Here is a 22,872-nt window from a genome sequence, read left to right as displayed (position 1 = left end):
GAAGTGTTATGGATTGAGGTTGCTACGATGCAGCAGGAATTGGCCCCATTGAACTCTACATCGTTAAAAGCGAAGGACCAGAAGGTCAAGTTAAATGTTGTACCCAAGAGGGATGATAGAAAACTGGGAAGTACCCACAAATTTAATTAAAACCACTCATGGTGTATGTGAAATGTTTTTATAGCTCAGATACAACAGAAGTAATTGATAAATGTTCTCTAAATTAGTATTATTTAACTTTGAAACTAGTCTATCTTTATAAGTTTATAAATGGTGTGTTTCTTCACTTGTCCTCCAAGTTTTTATTGAAGCTGCTTATATGGCCTTAACTGGATTATCTTCTCTCTTTTTTAAATTAGTATATATGTTCATGTATTTTTGTAGTTTATTTGAAAAGTTAAGACCATCTGCAGTTCAGAGAACACAGCGATAGAGACCCAGGATGTTAGAAGAGAACATGTAGAGCTGAGCTCCATGTGACTGACTGTGTGTTTGCATATGTGTCCTGCCTCTCTGCTCCAGCTGTTAAGAGGTCAGAGTTGATCAGTGGCTGTCCAGGCCTTTCAGAGCCACTGACACACCAGCAGCACAATGATGATGTCACTGGCTCTACTGCTGACCATCCTGGGGCTCCTGGTTCAGGGTGAGACTCTGATAGAAACTTTTCTTGGGATTCTTTTTTCTGTCAATGAAAAAGACTCAAATGAACCATCCTTTACATGTGAATCCTGATAATATTTCTCTGATCTAGATTTGTGTCAATATCTCTCTGTGTCATGTTTTTAGGTTCCTCAGCAGTCATCACCCTGACTCAGACTCCAGGATCTCAGTCTGTTACTCCAGGACAGACTGTCTCCTTTAGCTGTAAAGCCAGTTCACCTGTTGATGATGATTTGCACTGGTACCTTCAGAAACCTGGAGCAGCTCCAAAGCTCCTTATCTATTCCGCTTCTTCACGTTGGACTGGAGTGTCTGATCGTTTCACTGGAAGTGGATATGATATTGATTTCATTCTGACCATCAGCAGAGTTCAGGCCGAAGATGCAGGAGTTTATTACTGTCAACATGATGAGAACTTCCCGTTCACACAGTGATACAACGTCGTACAAAAACCTCACGGCTGCAGAGGAACTGATCCACAGCTGCACTGAAAAACAAGTTGTACATGTAGGGAATAAAAGAAAAGTTTAATACAAGTCAAGGACCAGATTATTAGAATTAGTTGGTGTTGGGAACTTCAGCTATTTTCATAAAGCAAGCTCCAAAAAGAAGCCAGGTTTTTTGGCTGCTTATTTATTTTCAACTGAAACCTGATCTGCTAGCTCTACTTTTTGTGTGATAAATCCTTTTGCTTTCACTGTTCCTTTTATGCCTTACGCTTGCTTAATTTTATGTTTGTTCTGTAACAAAAACAAGCATTTTTACTTGTCTATTATATTTTAATCAAACTTTGCATTTTTGAACAAAACAGTGCAAACAGGTTTATCAAATAAACCCATAATAGCTTGCAAGTGTTGGTTTTAGTATTTTTAAATGCAAAAGTAAGAATTAAAAAAACTGTAGACTCGATAGATTTATACTTTAGCACATCTCTCAAGATTTAAACACAACAATTAAAGCATATTTTGCTTAATATTTGAAACAATATGAATGTTTGAAAACATTATTGCCTAGAAAAATGACATAAGATGGGAAAGAATGAATCCAGACTATAGGTTAATTGCAATATATGGAGATACTTCTAGGACCACAATTATGAGACTGTATGTATCAATCAATCAATCAAATTTTATTTGTATAGCACATTTCAGCAGCAAGGCATTTCAAAGTGCTTTACATCATACCAAACACAGAAACACAATGCAACATAGAATCAATAATCAATATACAACATTAAGTAAAGTTCCATCAATAAATTTGTAATTGATTACGTTTCAAATACAATCCTAAACAGGTGGGTTTTTAGTCTAGATTTAAAGGAAGTCAGTGTTTCAGCTGTTTTACAGTTTTCTGGAAGTTTGTTCCAAATTTGTGGTGCATAGATGCTGAAAGGTGCTTCTCCTCGTTTGGTTCTGGTTCTGGGGATGCAGAGCAGACCAGAACCAGAAGACCTGAGAGGTCTGGAAGGTTGATACAACAACAGCAGATCTTTGATGTATTGTGGTGCTAAGCCGTTCAGTGATTTATAAACTAACAACAGTATTTTAAAGTCTGTTCTTTGAGCTACAGGGAGCCAGTGTACGGATTTTAAAACTGTATCTTCCTGTATGTATTATTCTGCCCAGAATAATACATTTCTGGGCAGAAATTGATTGTTTAACTGATCAACAGCAGACTGATCTGCTGGAGTCAGTCAGAGCATTTCCATAGAGCCACTTTGCATCAGCAGCTCCATGCTCCAGCGCTCTGGGAGAGTTTATAGTCCTGACAGTTGAACACTGGATGACTCTGTGTCTGACAACTGACAGCTGTCCTTCATCACAACAGGAGACACAGAAATCCTCTTCATCAAAAACATGACTTTGATCTGCGTCCTCATCTGGACTCTCCTCTGCTGCTGCTTCACAGGTAAAATCCAGAGAATCCAACTCCTCTCCTCTATGAACATCTGTCCCTCTGAAATGAAGCCGACTAAACCATGAAGCTGCTGCATGTCTTTGTCTGTGTGTCCACAGAGGTCAGAGGTCAGGTCACAGTGACTCAGCCTGTAGCAGTGAGAGCTGATCTGGGAGGATCTATCAGCATCAACTGTAGAACCAGTCAGAATGTTTATGTGGACAGCAATGGCCACCGTTTAGCCTGGTACCAACAGAAAGATGGACAAACTCCTAAGCTTCTCATTTATTTGTCTAGCACTAAAGCATCAGGGACTCCAAGTCGTTTCTCAGGCAGTGGATCAAACTCTGACTTCACTCTGACCATCAGTGGAGTTCAGGCTGAAGATGCTGCAGTTTACTACTGCCAGAGTCTTCATAACATTGGGAGTCAGTGGCCATTCACACAGTGAAAAACAGTCGTACAAAAACCTTCTTCAATCAAACTGAACTGAAACTCAAGTTTCAGTGCAATGACAGTGGCAGCTGGAAGTTGCAGTAAAGACAGACATAATTAAATGAACACAAGTTGGAGCGTACTCAAAGACTAGCTAATAGCAATTGATAAGCTGAGTGAGGCTTAAGAAGGGGAACAATCAGGGAGCGACAGGTGCAAGGAATAAAAGTAATGAGGAAAATGACATTGATTGGCTCTAAACAAACGACACAGAGAACCATGTGAACATCACAGCATGAAGCTCAAAGCATATTAGTAAGTCCACTGAAGAACAACTCTGAATAAATGGTGTGGTGTTCTATTTTGTTTAGGTAGAATACTTAGTGTTATCTGTTTAAAGAGTAAAATAATGTTAATCTTTATTTTAAAATAAATGTTTACATATTGATGACTAATCTTGATTAATTAGTGGAAAATAAAGTGATTTAATTACATGTAAATTGGTTATCTTAATTTTTCTCCATGATTGCAGGTTCATCAAATGGCTGATGTCATTTGATAATTGATCAAACATGCATCCCTGCATCAGTATTTGTTCTTCTTAATTTTTTATTGTATTTTGTTGCTTTTTGTTATTGGATGTTGATCTTGAACATTTGAGGAACATCCTTTTAAGCCTAAAATAACTTTCACCAAAATATTTTAAACATAGTTAAATCACTAGATCTCAATGAGAGGAATTTTATGTAGCTAGGACTTTAAATATCAGGAAAAAAGATGTCAAAGTCCTATAGTCTATTAAATGGAGACGAGGCTGTTCCTGAACTGAGACTCACAATGAATCCTTTATCAATTAATCAATCAATCAAGTTTATTTATAAAGCACCCTTCATACTAAAAGCAGCTCAAAGTGCTGTACAGATCAATAAAAACAAACAAAAACAATTACCCACCCCAACCCCACATGGAAAAACACACAACTGCATTGAAAATGCACAAACTAAGCAGAAATATTAAATTCGGGAAATACAGTTAAAAAGATGGGTCTTGAGCCTGCTCTTAAAGACAGCAACATTTTCTGCAGCCCTCAGGTTCTCTGGCATACCGTTCCACAAACGGGGGCCATAATATTGGACAGAAGTCTCACCATAAGTGTGAGTTCTGACTCTGGGAGCTGTTAAAAGTCCAGTGCCAGAGGACCTCAGTTTCTGCAAGGGTTCATAAGGTAATGGCAGCTCTACAAGTTAAGAGGGTGCAAGACCATTAAGACATTTAAAAACCAGTAAAAGAATCTTAAAATCAATCCTGAGATGTACTGGGAGCTAAGACAATCAGGTGTGTTTTAAAATCACACCTGATTTTAAAACAGGTGTGATGTGAGCCTGCCTTCTGGTCTTGGTTAGCACTCAAGCGGCAGAGTTTTGTGACAGCTGAAGACTGTGCAGAGTTCATTTAGGGAGACCAGTCAGCAGGGCATTACAATACTCTATATAGCTGGAAATAAAAGCACGCATTAGAGTCTCGGTATTAACGAGGGAAAGAATAGAGTGAACTCTGGTTATATTTTTTAGATGATAAAATCCTGTTTTAACTATTTGTTTAAAATGAGGAATAAAAGTGAGCTCAGAGTCAAGAAGGCTTCCAACTTGGTTTGAAGATTTAAAAGATGCAGTTTGTAATTTTTGAATTATAATTTCCTTCTGATCCTTACAGAGTAAAGACAGTTCTGTCAGCATAAATTCCATCACAGTGATACAGACACACTGAAATACAACAGAAACATTCTGAAAGTAGAGATGTACTGTCCTCTTATGTAGTTACATTATATATGAGATGTGGACTCACCAAAAAAATCATATATTTTATTGGACAAAATAGTCCACCTGAAAAACTATAATTTACGTAGACATATAAATGTGTCTAGTCACTATGTTTAATTGTGTGTTCATGCACAGAAAACGTGTCACACAGGGAGCTTTAAATTCTATCCTGTCTAAACAAGCTGATCGTTCCAGGATCATGTAGGGGTTTAGTTCTGATAAAATAAAATTATTTTGATCACAAATTTACTATGAGGCAAAATGTATAGAACATTATAATAAAAAACAACATTTAAACACTACGTAAGAATTAATATGAACTCTGTCTTAAATTCATCACATCGATCTTCCTCTCTATTGGACTCAGTCAGAACATTTCCATAGAGTTACTTTGCATCAGCAGCTCCATGCTCCAGCGCTCTGGGAGAGTTTATAGTCCTGACAGTTGAACACTGGATGACTGACAGCTGTCCTTCATCACAACAGGAGACACATAAATCCTCCTCATCAAAAACATGACTTTGATCTGTGTCCTCATCTGGACTCTCCTCTGCTGCTGCTTCACAGGTAAAGTCCAGAGAATCCAACTCCTCTCCTGTATGAACATCTGTCCCTCTGAAATGAAGCCGACTAAACCATGAAGATGCTGCATGTTTTTGTCTCTGTGTCCTCAGAGGTCAGAGGTCAGATCACAGTAACTCAGCCTGCCGCAGTGAGAGCTGATCTTGGAGGATCTGCCACCATCACCTGTAGGACCAGTCAGAATGTTTATAGCTCTAACTGCTTAGCCTGGTATCAACAGAAAGATGGACAAACTCCTAAGCTCCTCATTTATTATGCCAGCACTAAAGCATCAGGGACTCCAAGTCGTTTTACAGGCAGTGGATCAAACTCTGACTTCACTCTGACCATCAGTGGAGTTCAGGCTGAAGATGCTGCAGTTTACTACTGTCAGAGTTTTCATTACCCCAACAGCCAGTGGGTGATCACACAGTGAAAAACAGTCGTACAAAAACCTCCCTCAGTCAAACTGAACAGAAACTGAATTGCAGCTGCAGAGACTGATTGTGTCACCTCAAGGAATAAAAGCCATGACAGACTAATATAAACACTGTTAAATTAAGGTTATGTATATGTGTGTGTGTATTAATTAATAAAATAATTAATATACATATATATTAATAAAGTAATTTTGAATTGGAATATGTACAGTATATGATTAATGTTATATATAGCAGCTTTTTGGTCTGAAGCGGATTTAAAATGGTCTCAAAAGAATGTGAAATCAGCAATTCTGCTGCATAAAAAAACTGTCAAAAATGAACCAATGTGCCCAAGGTCTGGCTGTTCAAGCTATTTCACCCTGGAACAGATTGTAAAATATTTAGTGAAGTCTCTGAAAACCCAAACATTTCAACACAAGACTTACAACATTTTGACTTGCTGTTTTTGTTATTAAACACATGACTGACTCTAATATAGAAGAGACTGCACTAATGTAACTTTTGTTATGGGAGATGATCAAAGGGTAAAGCTTTGCTCTCTAAGTAAAAAGGCCAGACTAAAGTTTGCCTGAATAATTATATTCCAAGACGAGGACCTCTGGAATAATAGTTTTTGGACAAATGAGTCAAAAACTAGGTTTTGTGTTTTTTTTTCCAAAAAGGAACCAAATCATTGTCTTCAACCAATACAGCTCTCCCTGTCAGGGATCTCATACCAGCTGTGAAGCATGGAGTTGGAAGTGTCATGCTTCTAAGGTTCTTTGCTGCAGCAGGATCACTGTGACACAACTCACCATAAATACTACAGTGCATGATGGAAAATATGAAGCACTGTGAACCTTAACCAGCACTGGACTACAATATGATGATGGCCCAAAACATACCAGTGAATCTAACCAGGAATCACTGTGAATAAAGGAACAGAAAGTCACATCAAAATGTGTAATTTTAAAATAAAATGTCTTTGATTTCTTTAACACTAATTGTCAAATTATCTTGAACACTTCAAAACACCCATTTATCCTTGCAGGATAGTTGGGAACTTGGGGCCTATCACCATGTATGATGAAGTGCGATTTACAAACAATTTTATTTAAAACAGGAACAATACACAGTATGAATTAACCACAGGAGGAAAGGTGCAATGTATCAGGTTACAGACTAAAGTAACTTCTTGTACAAGCACTTTGAATTGTCTTTGGCTGAAAGGTGCTATATAAATAAAGTTGCCTTGTCTTGCCAAAATGCTCAAATCTGACATTAGTCCTTAATCAGCTGATACAACTTTTTAAAAGAAAAAAAAACATAAACAGCCAGTTGTTCTTTAATAAATTTAAAATTAAGGTAAAAATATTTTTCTCAAAACAAAATAATCATGGCATAGAAAATTGTGATGGAAAGACTTTAATCATCAAAAAAAAATTATTCGTTCATCTGTTTATATGGTGTATATTCCGCAAAATGATTATCAGATATAAAAGAGAAAAGTTTACATAATTCATTCAAAACAAGTAAACATAATGTAAAGTCAATATACTTTCCTCAACAACAAACTGTTTTGTGAACTGTGTTGAATGTTACATGGGAAGAGCATTTACCACATAAAAATTAAAATAAATATGCTGTTATTAAAATGAGTGTCACATAGTTCCAAATCTCTACTGGAGTCATTCAGAGGATTTCCATAGAGTCACTTTGCATCAGCAGCTCCATGCTCCAGCGCTCTGGGAGAGTTTATAGTCCTGACAGTTGAACACTGGATGACTGACAGCTGTCCTTCATCACAACAGGAGACACAGAAATCCTCTTCATCAAAAACATGACTTTGATCTGCATCCTCATCTGGACTCTCCTCTGCTGCTGCTTCACAGGTAAAGTCCAGAGAATCCAACTCCTCTCCTCTATGAACATCTGTCCCTCTGAAATGAAGCCGACTAAACCATGAAGCTGCTGCATGTCTTTGTCTTTGTGTCCACAGAGGTCAGAGGTCAGGTCACAGTGACTCAGTCTTCAGCAGTGAGAGCTAATCTGGGAGGATCTGCCACCATCACCTGTAGAACCAGTCAGAATGTTTATGTTTATTTCGGCTCCCACTGTTTAGCCTGGTACCAACAGAAAGATGGACAAACTCCTAAGCTCCTCATTTATTATGCCAGCACTAAAGCATCAGGGACTCCAAGTCGTTTTACAGGCAGTGGATCAAACTCTGACTTCACTCTGACCATCAGTGGAGTTCAGGCTGAAGATGCTGCAGTTTATTACTGTCAGAGTGCTCACTACATCAGCAGCCAGTATGTGTTCACACAGTGAAAAACAGTCATACAAAAACCTCCCTCAGTCAAACTGAACTGAAACTATGTTGCTGCAGCTTCCAGCTGCTGCAGAAACTGATAGTTTACTGAAATCCTTTACATGGATACACACAAATTTTCATGAAGATGTTTTAAAATAAATGAGTAAAATGTACAGCATCACTCTAATTTGAATGATATAAAGCTTATTTGGTTGACAAAAGATAGGATAACTTAAAAAAATAACTTTTAATTTGATGAAGAAATGGATAGTAGTAAGAAACAGAAACTTCACTAAAGCATTTAAAAATATCACACAAGTTATTTTAGTTTGTATTAGTTCCATGTTTTAATCAATTAATCAATTAGAATCACATGACAAAATCATAAAATGTATAATTTGACACAAATCCTAAGATTATTTGTAGTTGCTGTTGGAATAGCAACAGCCACAATGTAAAGAAAAAAGCAACTAGATTTTCACACAAACACTTTGCAGATCTTAAATGAATAAAATGATCTGAGTGTTGATGTCAACAGTTTAACTTCAACGAGAGTTTAGGAAAATGTGTTTGATAATTGAGCTTTAGCTTCAAGATTTTGTTTTGTTGTTTGTGGAGAAGATCTAATATTAAACATGCTTCAAATAAAGAATGTTATTATACCGTAATAAAAAATTGTTATAATGAAGCATATCAGAATTACAAATAGAGGACATGAAGAAAGCTCTTTACTCTAGAGTATTTTCTTCCAGTATTCACAACTGTCTGAGCAGTGAGGAGGAAACCTGATGATATGTAGAGCTGCGCTCCATGTGACTGACTGTGTGTGTTTGCATATGTGTCCTGCCTCTCTGCTCCAGCTGTTAAGAGGTCAGAGTTGATCAGTGGCTGTCCAGGCCTTTCAGAGCCACTGACACCCCAGCAGCACAATGATGATATCACTGACTCTACTGCTGACCATCCTGGGGCTCCTGTTTCAGGATGAGTCTCTCTGCTGTAGCTTTACATATACATTAAAAACAGGAAAAACTGTTTTACATTTACTATAAACGTTAATCTTATTTTGCCATAAATGTGTGTTTGTTTCATGTTCTAAAGGTTCTTCAGGAGACATCATCTTGACTCAGACTCCTGGAGCTCAGTCTGCTGTTCAGGGACAGACCGTCTCCATCAGGTGTAAATCTGACCGACTGATTGGTGATGACATCAACTGGTATCTTCAGAAACCTGGAGAAGCTCCCAAACTTTTGATTGTGGATACCACAGAACGTCAGTCTGGAGTTCCTGAGCGTTTTCGTGCAAAAGCAGAACAGACTGACTTCACTTTAACCATCAGTGGAGTTCAGGCTGAGGATGCAGGAGTTTACTATTGTCAGCAACATAACAGCTTCCCACTCACACAGTGATATAAGGCCGTACAAAAACCTCAGAGAGAAAGAGGAACTGATCTGACTCAAAATGATACAGGGAAAAAAAATCATCATTTTAATAAACTAAAGACAAATTATTTTCTATTAATTAATATTAAGAGCAATACAGTTCCTGTTTGAAGGCTTTACTGATTTCAAATTTTAATTCAAATTTTGTACTGAACAGTTTCAACAGAACAGGAACTGAATTTAGTCACCAGAAATTCACTCTAGAACTCTTTTCAGCAAATGTGATACAAAGATCTGCATCAGGACACTCTGATAATACAGAGCAACGATCTCAGATTTTTTAAAAAATATATATATATATATAAATGAAACATGTCTTTTCATAAGTATTCAACAAGGATTTGGTGCATTTTCCATTATCTAAATGAAATCTTATTGATTTAAACATTTCCACTTGGAACAGCAGACTGAGAGATGAAACAATCAGTACAAAGTTAAACCAATTTGCTTAGATCATCTTGATTGATACCTCTAGTTATTTGAAAGAAAAAATGATTTAAACAGAATTAGTTCATGTAATTTATTAGAAACATTTTCAATAACATTTAATTTTTAGATGGTTCTAATTTCTTAGAAACAAATGACAAAAAATGTTAATGTTTAAAGAAACCAGAGTTTATTAAAAAGAAAGAAACATTTTCAGAGTCAAACTGGAGAAACATTTTGTTTTCACAGAGAGAAGACCAAGAGTGGTAATGTAATAAAACTGTAAAAACAATTAAAAAGCAAATAAGAAGAACCAGCTCAGGACTGGGAACACTGGTCTCTCCTCAGTGTCTCTGTGACTGCAGACTGGGAGCCCTGGGAGGCCTCACAGGTCACAGAGCCCACCTTCCTCCACTGGTCTGCAGGGATCCTCAGGGTGCTGCTCCAGCTGTAGAGGCCGTCATTCTGCAGCACCCCGGAGCTCCTGCTCTGCTCCCAGCTGCTGCTGCTGCTGCTGCTGCCGTCCAGCTTCCAGGACAGAGTCCAGTCTGAGGGGAAGCCCTTGTTGGCCAGACACATGAGGGTAACCTGCTGCTGCTGCAGCTCCACAATGGAGGGGGGAAGCACCGTCAGGGTGGGGCGGGTATCACCTAGGAAACACCAATCAGATTAGAGAACAGAAGCTGTAGATGTTAAGCAGCAGATACTGTGTCATGGTTACAGTTAGTGAAAGGTTTTCTAAAATAAGAAGTTTCTGCCAGATGTTTTCATGCTCCACTCGTCACTCACTGACACATTGTTTCACTTCCTTTTATGAGTCTCAGATCAGCACAAAAAGTCAACAAAGGATCCAATTTTAAAAAATTCAATGTACTCTTAAATGAGAAAATACATAAATAAAAAAAGAATAAATAAAAAAGATAAAATAATAATAATGAATCTTTAGAATCTCATTTTTAAATGCAACTATACATTATTTATAACTACAGCAAGCATTTGTGAATTCAATAAATTTTAAAGAAAGAGTTCAATTTGAAATACTAAGTTCAATAAACTTCAAGTTTTCTGTGTCTTTGTTTTTATCCCACCAATAAAAATAAATTCGGTTTTTACTTGATCTCATTTAGATTTTTCACACCAAATCACCAAACTGGTTTACAACTGGCAGAAAAGTATTAAAATTAAAAAAGTGATAACATTGATAAACATATCAAACCTCAATTCTGATATTTATTTCCGAAGCAACATTTTATATAATTTGAACATAAAAAATTTCACTTCATCTTGAAATGAGATTATATTTGTTTGATGTAAGAAAGTAATTAATGCACATATATAATTTTCTCCTTTATAGGAAAATACAAAAATTTACTTTAAAGCATCCCGACATTATTTTTTAATTTAGTATTGAGCATGAAATAAACTTACTTCCAAGCTCCAGTCTGGTTCCTCCACCAAAAGTCCACCACAGTGATACAAACTCACTGAGGCGCCGTACAAAAACCTCTGACTACAGACACGGCTCTCTGACTTTGTCTGACTAAACTAAACCTACAAACCAAGATTAAAATAAAACATTTTGTACTTCTTAGATCAGTATAAACCTGCTTTATTCTGCTGTAATTTGTGATATTAACTATGACATATTTTCTGTATCTTGAAACGTTCTTTTAAAGCATAAAATCATGCATATTTCCCAGCCTGTCAAACAGAATTAAAACAATACCATCAAGTAAAAAAAACAAACCAAAAAAAAAAATCAGTTTTATATTTTACTTACTTCCAAGCTCCAGTCTGGTTCCTCCACCAAAAGTCCACCACAGTGATACAAACTCACTGAGGCGCCGTACAAAAACCTCTGACTACAGACACGGCTCTCTGACTTTGTCTGACTAAACTGAACAACAAACCAAGATTAACTATTAAGTCAAACCAAATATTTTTTACTTCTTAGATCAGCACTGACTTGTTATACTCTGTTGTAATTTGGGATATTAACTATGACTTATGTGTATCTGGAAACTTTTTTTTGTAAAGCATTAAATAATGCATGTCTTCTAGCTTCAATCTGCCAAACAGAATTAAAACAATAGAAGCAAATCAGTAAAAAAGCAGCTTTATATTTTACTTACTTCCAAACTCCAGTCTGGTTCCTCCACCGAACGTGTACCACAGTGATACAAACCCATTGAGCCGTCGTACAAAAACCTCTGACTGTAGAGAGACACGGCTCTCTGAACACAAAACATGGAGAACTAGAATTTTTAAGAATTTTAAAAGCTAAAAATATAAAAAATTAAAAGTCACAATGATTTCTTGTCTAACATAGTTTGATATATCAACATTTATTGTCAACTTGAGAATTACTAACAAATGTAAAACTCCATATAAACATTGTTCCTCTTTAATTTGAAGTAGGTTTACTCTGTTTACATTTCTGACATTCAGATTAGTTTTTATCAATGTTTTAAATGAGACTGTGAACCAAAGAGCTGTCATCCAGTCAGAAAGAAGATTAATGGGTGAAACAGACACAATTTATGAGTCTGGAAATGGCTTTAAAAAGTCTCAAAATGATGTTAAAATGGCTGTTCTACTGTAAGGAAAGGAGTCTACAGCTTGAGGAGATTGGAAATAACTGTTAACATAACAAAGAGCATTGTGACCAAGAGAGTTCAGCTCCAAAGCAGATCATAAGTTGCTGAAACAAGTTTGTAAAAATATAATCAAAATATCCACAGACTTATCTTGCTGCTGTTGATATGAAAGTAAATACCATAACAATCAAAAGAATGTGTTTTAATCTTTGTGAGGATTGTGCCAAGAAGTAATCTATGCTCTCAAAGAAATAGGTAAATATAACCTGTGGAGTAATGACTTTTTGGACATGAATGAAAAACTGAATTATTTGAACACAAGAAGATGTGACAATTCAGTCACATACAACACTCCAAGATAAGAAACTCATTCTCTCTTTGAAGCATGGAGGTGGAAGTGTTATGGATTGAGGTTGCTACGATGCAGCAGGAATTGGCCCCATTGAACTCTACATCGTTAAAAGCGAAGGACCAGAAGGTCAAGTTAAATGTTGTACCCAAGAGGGATGATAGAAAACTGGGAAGTACCCACAAATTTATTTAAAACCAGTCATGGTGTATGTGAGATGTTTTATAGCTCAGAAACAACAGAAGTAATTGATAAATGTTCTCTAAATTAGTATTATTTAACTTTGAAACTAGTCTATCTTTATAAGTTTATAAATGGTGTGTTTCTTCACTTGTCCTCCAAGTTTTTATTGAAGCTGCTTATATGGCCTTAACTGGGTTATCTTCTCTCTTTTTTTAATTAGTATATATGTTCATGTATTTTTGTAGTTTATTTGAAAAGTTAAGACCATCTGCAGTTCAGAGAACACAACGATAAAGACCCAGGATGTTAGAAGAGAACATGTAGAGCTGAGCTCCATGTGACTGACTGTGTGTGTTTGCATATGTGTCCTGCCTCTCTGCTCCAGCTGTTAAGAGGTCAGAGTTGATCAGTGGCTGTCCAGGCCTTTCAGAGCCACTGACACACCAGCAGCACAATGATGATGTCACTGACTCTACTGCTGACCATCCTGGGGCTCCTGGTTCAGGGTGAGACTCTGATAGAAACTTTTCTTGGGATTTTTTTTTCTGTCAATGAAAAAGACTCAAATGAACCATCCTTTACATGTGAATCCTGATAATATTTCTCTGATCTAGATTTGTGTCAATATCTCTCTGTGTCATGTTTTTAGGTTCCTCAGCAGTCATCACGCTGACTCAGACTCCAGGATCTCAGTCTGTTACTCCGGGACAGACTGTCTCCTTTAGTGCACTGAAAAATAAGTTGTACATGTAGGGAAGAAAAGAAAAGTTTAATACAAATCCAGGACTAGATTATAAGAATTACTTAGTGTTGGGAACTTCAGCTATTTTCATCAAGCAAGCTCCAAAAAGAAGCCAGATTTTTTGGCTGCTTATTTATTTTCAACTGAAACCTGATCTGCTAGCTCTACTTTTTGTGTGATAAATCCTTTTGCTTTCACTGTTCCTTTTATGCCTTACGCTTGCTTAATTTTATGTTTGTTCTGTAACAAAAGCAAGCATTTTTACTTTTCAATGATATTTAAATCAAACTTTGCATTTTTGAACAAAACAGTGCAAATAGGTTTATCAAATAAACCCATAATAGCTTGCAAGTGTTGGTTTTAGTATTTTTAAATGCAAAAGTAAGAATTAACAAAACTGCAGACTAGATAGTTTTATACTTTAGCACATCTCTCAAGATTTAAACACAACAATTAAAACATATTTTGCTTAATATTTGAAACAATATGAATGTTTGAAAACATTATTGCCTAGAAAAATGACATAAGATGGGAAAGAATGAATCCAGACTATAGGTTAATTGCAATATATGGAGATACTTCTAGGACCACAATTATGAGACTGTATGTATCAATCAATCAAATTTTATTTGTATAGCACATTTCAGCAGCAAGGCATTTCAAAGTGCTTTACATCATATCAAACACAGAAACACAATGCAACATAGAATCAACAATCAATACGCGACGTTAAGTAAAGTTCCATCAATAAATTTGTAATTGATTACGTTTCAAGTACAATCCTAAACAGGTGGGTTTTTAGTCTAGATTTAAAGGAAGTCAGTGTTTCAGCTGTTTTACAGTTTTCTGGAAGTTTGTTCCAAATTTGTGGTGCATAGATGCTGAAAGGTGCTTCTCCTCGTTTGGTTCTGGTTCTGGGGATGCAGAGCAGACCAGAACCGGAAGACCTGAGAGGTCTGGAAGGTTGATACAACAACAGCAGATCTTTGATGTATTGTGGTGCTAAGCCGTTCAGTGATTTATAAACTAACAACAGTATTTTAAAGTCTATTCTTTGAGCTACAGGGAGCCAGTGTAGGGACTTTAAAACTGTATCTTCCTGTATGTATTATTCTGCCCAGAATAATACATTTCTGGGCAGAAATTGATTGTTTAACTGATCAACAGCAGACTGATCTGCTGGAGTCATTCAGAACATTTCCATAGAGCCACTTTGCATCAGCAGCTCCATGCTCCAGCGCTCTGGGAGAGTTTATAGTCCTGACAGTTGAACACTGGATGACTCTGTGTCTGACAACTGACAGCTGTCCTTCATCACAACAGGAGACACAGAAATCCTCCTCATCACAAACATGACTTTGATCTGCGTCCTCATCTGGATTCTCCTCTGCTGCTGCTTCACAGGTAAAGTCCAGAGAATCCAACCATGTACTCTATGAACATCTGTTCCTCTGAAATGAAGCCGACTAAACCATGAAGATGCTGCATGTTTTTGTCTCTGTGTCCTCAGAAGTCAGAGGTCAGGTCACAGTGACTCAGCCTGCAGCAGTGAGAGCTGATCTGGGAAGATCTGCTACCATCAGTTGTAGAACCAGTCAGGATGTTTATAACAACAACTACTTGGCGTGGTACCAACAGAAAGATGGACAAACTCCACATCTACTCTTCTACTATGTTGGCAGTCGTGTCTCAGGGACTCCAAATCGTTTTAACGATGGAGGATCAAACTCTGACTTCACTCTGACCATCAGTGGAGTTCAGGCTGAAGATGCTGCAGTTTATTACTGTCAGAGTTTTCATGTCATCAGCAGCCAGTATGTGTTCACACAGTGAAAAACAGTCGTACAAAAACCTCCCTCAGTCAAACTGAACTGAAACTATGTTGCTGCAGCTTCCAGCTGCTGCAGACACTGATAGTTTACTGAAATCCTTCACATGGATACACACACATTTTCATGAAGGTGTTTTAAAATAAATGAGTAAAATGTACAGCATCACTCTAATTTGAATGATATAAAGCTTATTTGGTTGACAAAAGATAGGATAACTTAAAAAAAGAACTTTTAATTTGATGAAGAAATGGATAGTAGTAAGAAACAAAACCTTCACTAAGGCATTTAAAAATATCACACAAGTTACTTTAGTTTGTATTAGTTCCATGTTTTAATCAATTAATCAATTAGAATCACATGACAAAAATCATAAAATGTATAATTTGACACAAATCCTAAGATTATTTGTAGTTGCTGTTGGAATAGCAACAGCCACAATGTAAAGAAAAAATCAACTAGATTTTCACACAGTTTGCAGATCTTAAATGAATAAAATGATCTGAGTGTTGATGTCAACAGTTTAACTTCAACGAGAGTTTAGGAAAATGTGTTTGATAATGGAGCTTTAGCTTCAAGATTTTGTTTTGTTGTTTGTGGAGAAGATCTAATATTAAACATGCTTCAAATAAAGAATGTTATTATACCGTAATAAAAAATTGTTATAATGAAGCATATCAGAATTACAAATAGAGGAAATGAAGAAAGCTCTTTACTCTAGAGTATTTTCTTCCACTATTCACAACTGTCTGAGCAGTGAGGAGGAAACCTGATGATATGTAGAGCTGAGCTCCATGTGACTGACTGTGTGTGTTTGCATATGTGTCCTGCCTCTCTGCTCCAGCTGTTAAGAGGTCAGAGTTGATCAGTGGCTGTCCAGGCCTTTCAGAGCCACTGATACACCAGCAGCACAATGATGATGTCACTGACTCTACTGCTGACCATCCTGGGGCTCCTGGTTCAGGGTGAGACTCTCTGCTTAGCATTACATATACATTAAAAACAGGAAAAACTGTTTTACATTTACTATAAACGTTAATCTTATTTTGCCATAAATGTGTGTTTGTTTCATGTTCTAAAGGTTCTTCAGGAGACATCATCTTGACTCAGACTCCTGGAGCTCAGTCTGCTGTTCAGGGACAGACCGTCTCCATCAGGTGTAAATCTGACCGACTGATAGGTGATGACATCAACTGGTATTTTCAGAAACCTGGAGAAGCTCCCAAACTTTTGATTTATGATACCACAGAACGTCAGCCTGGAGTTCCTGAGCGTTTTCGTGCAATAGCAGAACAGACTGACTTCACTTTAACCATCAGTGGAGTTCAGGCTGAGGATGCAGGAGTTTACTATTGTCAGCAACGTAACAGCTTCCCACTCACACAGTGATACAAGGCCGTACAAAAACCTCAGAGAGAAAGAGGAACTGATCTGACTCAAAATGGTACAGGGGAAAAAAATCATTATTTTAATAAACTAAAGACAAATTATTTTCTATTAATTAATATTAAGAGCAATACAGTTCCTGTTTGAAAGCTTTATTGATTTCAAATTTTAATTCAAATTTTGTACTGAACAGTTTCAACAGAACAGGAACTGAATTTAGTCACCAGAAATTCACTCTAGAACTCTTTTCAGCAAATGTGATACAAAGATCTGCATCAGGACACTCTGATAATACAGAGCAACGATCTCAGATTATTTAAAAAAAAAAATATATATATATAAATGAAACATGTCTTTTCATAAGTATTCAACAAGGATTTGACGCATTTTCCATTATCTAAATGAAATCTTATTGATTTAAACATTTCCACTTGGAACAGCAGACTGAGAGATGAAACAATCAGTAAAGAGTTAAACCAGTTTGCTTAGATCATCTTGATTGATACCTCTAGTTATTTGAAAGAAAAAATGATTTAAACAGAATTAGTTCACGTAATTTATTAGAAACATTTCCAATAACATTTAATTTTTAAATGGCTCTAATTTCTTAGAAACAAATGACAAAAAATGTTATTGTTTAAAGAAACCAGAGTTTATTAAAAAGAAAGAAACATTATCAGAGTCAAACTGGAGAAACATTTTGTTTTTACAGAGAGAAGACCCAGAGTGGTAATGTAATAAAACTGTAAAAACAATTAAAAAGCAAATAAGAAGAATCAGCTCAGGACTGGGAACACTGGTCTCTCCTCAGTGTCTCTGTGACTGCAGACTGGGAGCCCTGGGAGGCCTCACAGGTCACAGAGCCCACCTTCCTCCACTGGTCTGCAGGGATCCTCAGGGTGCTGCTCCAGCTGTAGAGGCCGTCATTCTGCAGCACCCCGGAGCTCCTGCTCTGCTCCCAGCTGCTGCTGCTGCTGCTGCCGTCCAGCTTCCAGGACAGAGTCCAGTCTGAGGGGAAGCCCTTGTTGGCCAGACACATGAGGGTAACCTGCTGCTGCTGCAGCTCCACAATGGATGGGGGAAGCACTGTCAGGGTGGGGCGGGTATCACCTAGGAGACACCAATCAGATTAGAGAACAGAAGCTGTAGATGTTAAGCAGCAGATACTGTGTCATGGTTACAGTTAGTGAGAGGTTTTCTAAAATAAGAAGTTTCTGCCAGATGTTTTCATGCTCCACTCGCCACTCACTGACACATTGTTTCACTTCCTTTTAGGAGTCTCAGATCAGCACAAAAACGTCACCCAAAAATTTAATTTTAAAAAATTCAATGTACTCTTAAATAAATTTAAAAAAAAATTAAAATCTTAAAGAAAGAGTTTAATTTGAAATACTAAAAACAATTAACTTCAAGTTTTCTGTGTCTTTGTTGAACAGTATAGATTAAGACTGATTTTATCCCACCAATAAAAATAAATTCAATTTTTACTTGAGCTCATTTAGATTTTTCACACCAAATCACCAAACTGGTTTACAACTGGCAGAAAAAACATTAAAATTAAAAAGTGATAACATTGACAAACATATCAAACCTCAATTTTGATATTTATTTCCAAAGCAACATTTTATATAATTTGAACATAAAATATTTCACTTCATCTTGAAATGAGATTCTATTTGTTTGATGTAAGAAAGTAATTAATGCACATATATAATTTCCTCCTTCATAGGAAAATACAAACATTTACTTTAAAGCATCCCGACATTATTTTTTAATTTTGTATTAAGCATGAAATAAACTTACTTCCAAGCTCCAGTCTGGTTCCTCCACCAAAAGTCCACCACAGTGATACAAACTCACTGAGGCGCCGTACAAAAACCTCTGACTACAGACACGGCTCTCTGACTTTGTCTGACTAAACTAAACCTACAAACCAAGATTAAACTAAAATATTTGTACTACTTAGATCAGTATAAACCTGCTTTATTCTGCTGTAATTTGTGATATTAACTATGACATATTTTCTGTATCTTGAAACGTTCTTTTAAAGCATAAAATAATGCATATTTCCCAGCCTGTCAAACAGAATTAAAACAATACCATCAAGTAAAAAAAACAAACCAAAAAAAAAATCAGTTTTATATTTTACTTACTTCCAAGCTCCAGTCTGGTTCCTCCACCAAAAGTCCACCACAGTGATACAAACTCACTGAGGCGCCGTACAAAAACCTCTGACTACAGACACGGCTCTCTGACTTTGTCTGACTAAACTAAACTTACAAACCAAGATTAACTATTAAGTCAAACCAAATATTTTTTACTTCTTAGATCAGCACTGACTTGTTATACTCTGTTGTAATTTTCGATATTAAGTATGACTTAAGTGTATCTTGAAACTTTTTCTTATAAAGCATTAAATAATGCATGTCTTCTAGCTTCAATCTGCCAAACAGAATTAAAACAATAGAAGCAAATCAGTAAAAAAGCAGCTTTATATTTTACTTACTTCCAAACTCCAGTCTGGTTCCTCCACCGAACGTGTACCACAGTGATACAAACTCATTGAGCCGTCGTACAAAAACCTCTGACTGTAGAGAGACACGGCTCTCTGAACACAAAACATGGAGAACTAGAATTTTTAAGATTTTTAAAAGCTAAAAACATAAAAAATTAAAACTCATAATGATTTCTTGTTTGTCTAACATAGTTTGATATATGAACATTTATTGTCAACTTGAGAATTACTAACAAATGTAAAACTCCATATAAACATTGTTCCTCTTTAATTTGAAGTAGGTTTACTCTGTTTACATTTCTGACATTTAGATTAGTTTTTATCAATGTTTTAAATGAGACTGTGAACCAAAGAGCTGTCATCCAGTCAGAAAGAAGATTAATGGGAGAACCAGACACAATTTATGAGTCTGGAAATGGCTTTAAAGAAGTCTCAAAATGATGTTAAAATGGCTGTTCTACTGTAAGGAAAGGAGTCTACAGATTGAGGAGATTGGAAATAACTGTTAAAATAACAAAGAGCATTGTGACCAAGAGAGTTCAGCTCCAAAGCAGATCATAAGTTGCTGAAACAAGTTTGTAAAAATATAATCAAAATATCCACAGACTTATCTTGCTGCTGTTGATATGAAAGTAAATACCATAACAATCAAAAGAATGTGTTTTAATCTTTGTGAGGATTTTGCCAAGAAGTAATCTATGCTCTCAAAGAAATAGGTAAATATAACCTGTGGAGTAATGACTTTTTGGACATGAATGAAAAACTTAATTATTTGAACACAAGACGATGTGACAATTCAGTCACATACAACACTCCAAGATAAGAAACTCATTCTCTCTTTGAAGCATGGAGGTGGAAGTGTTATGGATTGAGGTTGCTACGATGCAGCAGGAATTGGCCCCATTGAACTCTACATTGTTAAAAGTGACGGACCAGAAGGTCAAGTTAAATGTTGTAACCAAGAGGGATGATAGAAAACTGGGAAGTACCCACAAATTTATTTAAAACCAGTCATGGTGTATGTGAGATGTTTTATAGCTCAGAAACAACAGAAGTAATTGATAAATGTTCTCTAAATTAGTATTATTTAACTTTGAAACTAGTCTATCTTTATAAGTTTATAAATGGTGTGTTTCTTCACTTGTCCTCCAAGTTTTTATTGAAGCTGCTTATATGGCCTTAACTGGATTATCTTCTCTCTTTTTTTAATTAGTATATATGTTCATGTATTTTTGTAGTTTATTTGAAAAGTTAAGACCATCTGCAGTTCAGGGAACACAGCGATAGAGACCCAGGATGTTAGAAGAGAACATGTAGAGCTGAGCTCCATGTGACTGACTGTGTGTGTTTGCATATGTGTCCTGCCTCTCTGCTCCAGCTGTTAAGAGGTCAGAGTTGATCAGTGGCTGTCCAGGCCTTTCAGAGCCACTGACACACCAGCAGCACAATGATGATGTCACTGACTCTACTGCTGACCATCCTGGGGCTCCTGGTTCAGGATGAGACTCTGATAGAAACTTTTCTTGGGATTCTTTTTTCTGTCAATGAAAAAGACTCAAATGAACCATCCTTTACATGTGAATCCTGATAATATTTCTCTGATCTAGATTTGTGTCAATATCTCTCTGTGTCATGTTTTTAGGTTCCTCAGCAGTCATCACCCTGACTCAGACTCCAGGATCTCAGTCTGTTACTCCGGGACAGACTGTCTCCTTCAGTGCACTGAAAAACAAGTTGTACATGTAGCGAATAAAAGAAAAGTTTAATACAAATCCAGGACCAGATTATAAGAATTACTTAGTGTTGGGAACTTCAGCTATTTTCATCAAGCAAGCTCCAAAAAGAAGCCAGATTTTTTGGCTGCTTATTTATTTTCAACTGAAACCTGATCTGCTAGCTCTACTTTTTGTGTGATAAATCATTTTGCTTTCACTGTTCCTTTTATACCTTACGCTTGCTTAATTTTATGTTTGTTCTGTAACAAAAGCAAGCATTTTTACTTTTCTTTGATATTTAAATCAAACTTTGCATTTTTGAACAAAACAGTGCAAACAGGTTTATCAAATAAACCCATAATAGCTTGCAAGTGTTGGTTTTAGTATTTTTAAATGCAAAAGTAAGAATTAAAAAAACTGTAGACTCGATAGATTTATACTTTAGCACATCTCTCAAGATTTAAACACAACAATTAAAACATATTTTGCTTAATATTTGAAACAATATGAATGTTTGAAAACATTATTGCCTAGAAAAATGACATAAGATGGGAAAGAATGAATCCAGACTATAGGTTAATTGCAATATATGGAGATACTTCTAGGACCACAATTATGAGACTGTATGTATCAATCAATCAATCAAATTTTATTTGTATAGCACATTTCAGCAGCAAGGCATTTCAAAGTGCTTTACATCATATCAAACACAGAAACACAATGCAACACAGAATCAACAATCAATACACAACATTAAGTAAAGTTCCATCAATAAATTTGTAATTGATTACGTTTCAAATACAATCCTAAACAGGTGGGTTTTTAGTCTAGATTTAAAGGAAGTCAGTGTTTCAGCTGTTTTACAGTTTTCTGGAAGTTTGTTCCAAATTTGTGGTGCATAGATGCTGAAAGCTGCTTCTCCTCGTTTGGATCTGGTTCTGGGGATGCAGAGCAGACCAGAACCGGAAGAAATGAGAGGTCTGGAAGGTTGATACAACAACAGCAAATCTTTGATGTATTGTGGTGCTAAGCCGTTCAGTGATTTATAAACTAACAACAGTATTTTAAAGTCTATTCTTTGAGCTACAGGGAGCCAGTGGAGGGATTTTAAAACTGTATCTTCCTGTATGTATTATTCTGCCCAGAATAATCCATTTCAGGGCAGAAATTGATTGCTTAACTGATGAACAGCAGACTGATCTGCTGGAGTCAGTCAGAGCATTTCCATAGAGCCACTTTGCATCAGCAGCTCCATGCTCCAGCGCTCTGGGAGAGTTTATAGTTCTGACAGTTGAACACTGAATGACTCTGTGTCTGACAACTGACAGCTGTCCTTCATCACAACAGAAGACACAGAAATCCTCCTCATCACAAACATGACTTTGATCTGCGTCCTCATCTGGACTCTCCTCTGCTGCTGCTTCACAGGTAAAGTCCAGAGAATCCAACTCCTCTCCTCTATGAACATCTGTCCCTCTGAAATGAAGCCGACTAAACCATGAAGCTGCTGCATGTTTTTGTCTCTGTCTCCTCAGAGGTCAAAGGTCAGATCACAGTAACTCAGCCTGCCGCAGTGAGAGCTA

General features: G+C 36.6%; 8 gene segments (V, D, J or C); 6 read left to right on the top strand and 2 right to left on the bottom strand.

Moving 5' to 3' along the window:
• The first annotated feature begins 241 nt into the window (after window positions 1-241).
• LOC116731395 (immunoglobulin kappa variable 2-29-like) lies at window positions 242-1,196 on the top strand. The segment is given in 2 exon segments: window positions 242-643; window positions 787-1,196. Coding segments are annotated over 2 exon segments (360 nt in total).
• Window positions 1,197-2,436: 1,240 nt separating this feature from the next.
• LOC116731369 (Ig kappa chain V region 3381-like) lies at window positions 2,437-3,340 on the top strand. The segment is given in 2 exon segments: window positions 2,437-2,568; window positions 2,676-3,340. Coding segments are annotated over 2 exon segments (384 nt in total).
• Window positions 3,341-5,205: 1,865 nt separating this feature from the next.
• LOC116731384 (Ig kappa chain V region 3381-like) lies at window positions 5,206-5,894 on the top strand. The segment is given in 2 exon segments: window positions 5,206-5,378; window positions 5,486-5,894. Coding segments are annotated over 2 exon segments (375 nt in total).
• Window positions 5,895-7,499: 1,605 nt separating this feature from the next.
• LOC116731368 (Ig kappa chain V region 3381-like) lies at window positions 7,500-8,140 on the top strand. The segment is given in 2 exon segments: window positions 7,500-7,686; window positions 7,794-8,140. Coding segments are annotated over 2 exon segments (384 nt in total).
• A 2,000-nt stretch (window positions 8,141-10,140) lies between these two features.
• LOC116731596 (Ig kappa-b4 chain C region-like) lies at window positions 10,141-13,124 on the bottom strand. The segment is given in 3 exon segments: window positions 10,141-10,623; window positions 12,106-12,207; window positions 13,118-13,124. Coding segments are annotated over 3 exon segments (441 nt in total).
• Window positions 13,125-15,115: 1,991 nt separating this feature from the next.
• LOC116731378 (immunoglobulin kappa variable 4-1-like) lies at window positions 15,116-15,833 on the top strand. The segment is given in 2 exon segments: window positions 15,116-15,248; window positions 15,355-15,833. Coding segments are annotated over 2 exon segments (375 nt in total).
• A 204-nt stretch (window positions 15,834-16,037) lies between these two features.
• On the top strand, window positions 16,038-17,588 carry LOC116731392 (Ig kappa chain V region 3368-like). The segment is given in 2 exon segments: window positions 16,038-16,638; window positions 16,755-17,588. Coding segments are annotated over 2 exon segments (360 nt in total).
• Window positions 17,589-17,692: 104 nt separating this feature from the next.
• LOC116731595 (Ig kappa-b4 chain C region-like) lies at window positions 17,693-21,053 on the bottom strand. The segment is given in 4 exon segments: window positions 17,693-18,169; window positions 19,213-19,294; window positions 19,566-19,667; window positions 21,012-21,053. Coding segments are annotated over 4 exon segments (555 nt in total).
• Window positions 21,054-22,872: the final 1,819 nt, after the last annotated feature.

This window comes from Xiphophorus hellerii, chromosome 13 (genome assembly GCF_003331165.1).
Source record: "Xiphophorus hellerii strain 12219 chromosome 13, Xiphophorus_hellerii-4.1, whole genome shotgun sequence".
NCBI lineage: Eukaryota > Metazoa > Chordata > Actinopteri > Cyprinodontiformes > Poeciliidae > Xiphophorus > Xiphophorus hellerii.
This window is presented reverse-complemented; position numbering and strand designations above follow the sequence as displayed.